The 5386-nt window shown below is 45.9% G+C and overlaps 1 protein-coding gene across 1 annotated transcript in view; it reads right to left on the bottom strand.

The window, feature by feature from the left end:
* Positions 1 to 242: 242 nt before the first annotated feature.
* pacrg (PARK2 co-regulated) overlaps positions 243 to 5386 on the bottom strand; it is a 78871-nt gene continuing 73727 nt past the window's right edge. Inside the window, 1 exon segment of the mRNA XM_035533013.1 lies at positions 243 to 653. Within this exon segment, the coding sequence (XP_035388906.1) occupies positions 493 to 653 (161 nt within the window). The 3' untranslated portion in view covers positions 243 to 492.

The following is a 5386-nucleotide window of genomic DNA, read 5'->3' as shown; positions in this document are numbered from 1 at the left end:
TGTGTGTGTGTGTGGTGTGTGTGTGTGTGTGTTGATTAAACCTTCTCTGTGATGTGTGTGTGTGTGTCGTGTGGTGTGATTAAACCCTTCTCTGTGATGTGTGTGTGTGTGTGTGTGTGTGTGTGTTATTAAACCCTTCTCTGTGATGTGTGTGTGTGTGTGTGTCTGATTAAACCCTTCTCTGTGATGTGTGTATGTGTGTGTGTGTGTGATTAAACCCTTCTCTGTGATGTGTGTGTGTGTGTGTGTGTGTGTGTGTGTGATTAAACCCTTCTCTGAGGGTTTACACACAGAGTACTCCAGGGTCTTCTCTCTCAGAGAACACGAAAGCTCACAGAACACAAACATGTGAAAATAACCAACAGCTACTTTAATACAGTCATGTATGTGCTCTACAAGGCTCAGGTGAAGCAGTAGTGTGTGCGTGTGTGTGTGTGTGTGTGTGTGTGTGTGTGTGTGTGTGAGTGTATGTGTCAGGGGTTCATCTCCACTTCAGTTGAGCAGACAGGACTCGTAGGTGGGCACCATGTATTTGATGTTGATGAAGGCGTCTTCCCCCCCGTAGCGTTCACACACCTCCAGCGTCTCCTGGATCAGGTCCCCCACGTTCTCCCGCTTCTGCTGGCTATAGTCGATACCATCCCCGGAGTTGACTGCAATACGCACACATGCACTCACTCAGGTTAAACACTCACGATGTGCAGCACACACAGGAGTAAAGCCACTGATGTGTGTTTGTGTATGTAAGACACAGAACTGAATATGTGGGAGAGAAGGGAATCCTGGGACCAAAGACTGTTCAGCCAATCACAGTGCAGTCTCTCTGCCCTCTCAGTATGAGCAAGTACACACACACACACACACACACACACACACACACACACACACACACACACACACACGCACACAAGCTCTTGTTTAACATGCTGTTTTGTATTACATATTTCAAATTGGTGTAGGAATAATCTTATGAGTGTTCTGTTTTATTATTCTGCTGTGGTGCGTCTTCCTCTTCATGGTTATTAAATCTCGCCCGTGTCTGAATCGTGGTCATGGACGCACCTGTGTGCCTGCATTCATACTCACCATGTTACCTGGGACGACCCTCAACACTAGCTTATTTCCTACAAGTGCCATTTAAATACATTAACAAGGGCCATACACACGCTCCACATTACCTCCAATATTGACTTATATTACATCTCACACACAAACCTGCATGCGTTCACACACACACACACACACACACACACACACACACACACACACCACACACAAGCACAGGGAATAAAATGACTTCAGTAGAGACTCTCTCCCCTTACTCACAAGCCCAATTAGGCCTGTAGAGCAGAAACAAAATCCTCTCTGTTTCTCTCTCTGTTTTCTCTCTCTCTGTTTCTCTCTCTGTTTCTCTCTCTGTTTCTCTCTCTCTGTTTCTCTCTCTCTGTATCTCTCTCTGTTTCTCTCTCTCTGTTTCTCTCTCTGTTTCTCTCTCTCTCTGTTTCTCTCTCTGTTTCTCTCTCTTTCTCTCTCTCTGTGTCTCTCTGTTTCTCTCTCTCTGTTTCTCTCTCTCTGTTTCTCTCTGTTTCTCTGTTTCTCTCTCTCTGTTTCTGTTTCTCTCTCTCTCTCTGTTTCTCTCTCTCTGTTTCTCTGTTTCTCTCTGTTTCTCTGTTTCGCTCTCTCTCTCTGTTTCTCTCTCTCTGTTTCTCTCTCTGTTTCTCTCTGTTTCTCTGTTTCTCTCTCTCTCTGTTTCTCTCTCTCTGTTTCTCTCTCTCTGTTTCTCTCTCTCTGTTCTTCCTGCCTCATGCTCTGTGTTTTTTCCTCACACGTTGCGCTCATTAGCTGATTGTCTTGTCCATGCGGCACCACCACCGTGTCACGTACTGGCAGCTCAGTGGAGCTTCTCTGATGGATGGACACCCATGTCCTCATCTCACTCACGTTCTCACTCACGTTCTCACTCACGTTCTCCAGGACTTGAGTTGGAGCTGCAGAGTTGTAACTGTACGTTCTACTTGTTGCCCTTAACAGGTCTGAGATGTTTTAATCAGAATTACAGAATGCACACACACACACACACACACACGCACGCACACACACGCACGCACGCACACCACACGCACGCACGCACACATAAACACAAACACATATAAATAACTACAAGACAACTGAAGGTATGAATTATGCCCGTTACAGTAATGCAGTACAGGCATTAGTATAAGCACATTTTCTGAGTATAGCACAGGCTCTACACTACGCAAGGCCAGTGGTGCTAGCAGAAGCAATCGGCTGTGTTTCCACTGACAGGTATAAATATATACTAAGTACCAAGTGTGTGTGTGTGTGTGTGTGTTGAGAGAGGCCCAACACACACCTACCAGCTGTTGGGGGCCCAATGATGGATGGGCCAGACTCAGACTACATTGCGTGCACACACACACACACACCACACACACACACACACCACACACACACTCACACACATCTGTCTCATGCACTCACCCAAACACAATGGTACCCTCTACTTTCAGAAGCACACAGTGATGACTCCAGTGGTTGGTTTGCTCTGAGCTGACGGCTGGGTTACAGAAGCAACGTTTCTCACATCTCTAACAGTGTCTTCTAGAGAACCTGCTGATGTATAATGGTGTTGGTAGGTCTCTCAGAGTAACTTTCAGCTTTTGTTCCAGCACATGAAGATGAACAAAGTGTGCACGTGTGTGTGTGTGTTTTGTAAGGAATTACAGTACAGACCCAAAGGTGAATGACATACTCCGCTGCACTAAATGGCACTGTTATGATAATACAAGGTCCAAATCAGGGTGTGTCCCTTGAACTGGGGAGTCCACGTGGATTATTTATCATATGAGAATGCAAAGCAGAAAGGGCCACAGTATCTCTCGCCCTGAGAACAGAAGATGTCATCAACTTAAAGGGCTTTCCAGAGTGACAGAAACGAAGGACGTGTGTCAGAGGTATCAGGGATCCATTCCACTGAGCCATTATGCGTAAAAACTGACCACACCAACTGTAACGGGAGGAGCTTAGCCAGGGGGAGGTGGGAGGGGGATTTTTTAAAATGTTTATATTGAGTGTGCTTTTTTGTTTTCTTTGGAAGCTGGGCTCAAAGCACCGGGTCAGGACCCCTGAAGATGAGAGGGATAGAGGCCCTGCTAGGGGCCCAACAGCGGCTGCAGGGCAGAGCCACAACCTTCCGATAGCTAGCCTGAAGTCCTTTCTCTGAGAGTGTGCAAGGCTTTGGTGAGGTTAAAATCTCCAAATGAGCCTTCTCCTCCTACCTTATACCTTGCGGCCATGTTTACAACCTGAAGCAATATCTGATATTTAGAACTAATTAGAGCGCAGCAGAGAGGAGGTGAGGCTGATCTATACACACATCTGCCTCAGACACTTATGGCAGAAAGAAATGTAGAACTATAGCAACCAATTAGGCCCCTGCATCACACACACACAGAAACACAAACACACATACACATCTGTATACACACACGCACACACACACACACACACAGAGAAACATAAAACACACATACACGTGTACACACACACACACACACACACACACACACACACACACATGTACACACACACACACAAACACAAACACACATACACGTGTACACACACACACACACACAAACACAAACACACATACACGTGTACACACACACACACACACACACGCACGCACACGCACACACACACACACACACACACACACACACACACACACATACACACACCTGTCTATACCCAATCAGAGCTTTCCTGTCAGTGTATTGATAGTAAGCCGCTAATAACCTGAAAAATGAGAAATCCACCCCTGCTTTTCTATAGTTGTCTTTTGTTAAGCTTTAGCACCTGCTAGCGTGACTTTTGCCAATCCGTCTGCCCCCACCCCATTCCCCCATCTCACCCCCTCGCCCCCCATCCTGATGAGAGCCGCAGCTGCACGGTTCCTGTGAAAAACTCCAGTTACACACTAACATCTCTCACACACACATTTTATATATATATATATTAGAGAGAGAGAGAGAGAGAGAGAGGAGAGAGGGAGAGAGAGAGAGAGAGAGAGAGAGAGAGAGAGAGAGGGGAGGGGGAAAGAGAAAGAGGGGAGAAAGAGAGAGAGCGAGACAGAGAGGGAGAGAGAAAGGGAGAAAGGGAGGATAGAGGAGACATATGGAGGGGAACAGAAAGACCCTCAGCTGTCTCACTCAGAAATAAAGCTCCATTTTCAGAAATTGAACCTGAAACCAGCTGTGGCCGTCACACACACACACACACACACACACACACACACACACACACACACACACACACACACACACACACATTCAGACATGCTCACATAACTAGACAACTAAGTGAACTACTGAGAAAAAGTGTTTCTGTTCTTAGTATTGAATACAGTATTGTACTGCGGAGAAAACAATTTCTTACTTCAAACAAAAACGTGCATTATTTATTCTTATTAATTAATTTAATTTTAACCAAGAGTAGAGGAGTGAGGAGCAGAGAGAAGAAGAGAGGAGTATAGAGGAGTGTAGAGGAGCGTAGAGGTGTGTAGAGGAGTGTAGAGGTGTGGAGAGTGTAGAGGTGTGTAGAGGATTGTAGAGGAGTGTAGAGTGTAGAGTGTAGAGGTGTGTAGAGGAGTGTAGAGGTGTGTAGAGTGTAGAGTATAGAGTGTAGAGGTGTGTAGAGGAGCATAGAGGAGTGTAGAAGTGTGTAGAGGAGTGTAGAGGTGTGGAGAGTGTAGAGGTGTGTAGAGGATTGTAGAGGAGTGAAGAGTGTAGAGTGTAGAGGTGTGTAGAGTGTAGAGTATAGAGTGTAGAGGTGTGTAGAGGAGCATAGAGGAGTGTAGAAGTGTGTAGAGATGTATGGAGTGTAGGGTGTGTAGAGGACTGTAGAGGAGTGTAGAGGAGTGTAGAGGTGTGGAGAGCATAGAGGTGTGTAGAGGAGCGTAGAGGTGTGTAGAGGAGTGTAGAGGTGTGGAGAGTGTAGAGGTGTGTAGAGTGTAGAGTATAGAGTGTAGAGGTGTGTAGATGTAGAGTATAGAGTGTAGAGGTGTGTAGAGGAGATAGAGGAGTGTAGAGGTGTGTAGAGGAGTGTAGAGATGTATGGAGTGTAGAGGTGTGTAGAGGACTGTAGAGGAGTGTAGAGTGTAGATGTGTGTAGTGTAGAGTATAGAGTGTAGAGGTGTGGAGAGCATAGAGGTGTGTAGAAGTGTGTAAAGGAGTGTAGAGTGTAGAGGAATGTAGAGTGTAGAGGAGTGTAGAAGTGTGTAGAGGAGTGTAGAGTTTAGAGGAGTGTAGAGGAGTGTAGAGGTTTAGTAACCACATAGTGAACATTGGACTAAACTTATCAC

Source organism: Electrophorus electricus, chromosome 13 (genome assembly GCF_013358815.1).
Source record: "Electrophorus electricus isolate fEleEle1 chromosome 13, fEleEle1.pri, whole genome shotgun sequence".
Lineage (NCBI taxonomy): Eukaryota > Metazoa > Chordata > Actinopteri > Gymnotiformes > Gymnotidae > Electrophorus > Electrophorus electricus.
Note: the sequence above shows the minus strand (reverse complement) of the source record. Positions and strands in the feature narration are given on the sequence as shown.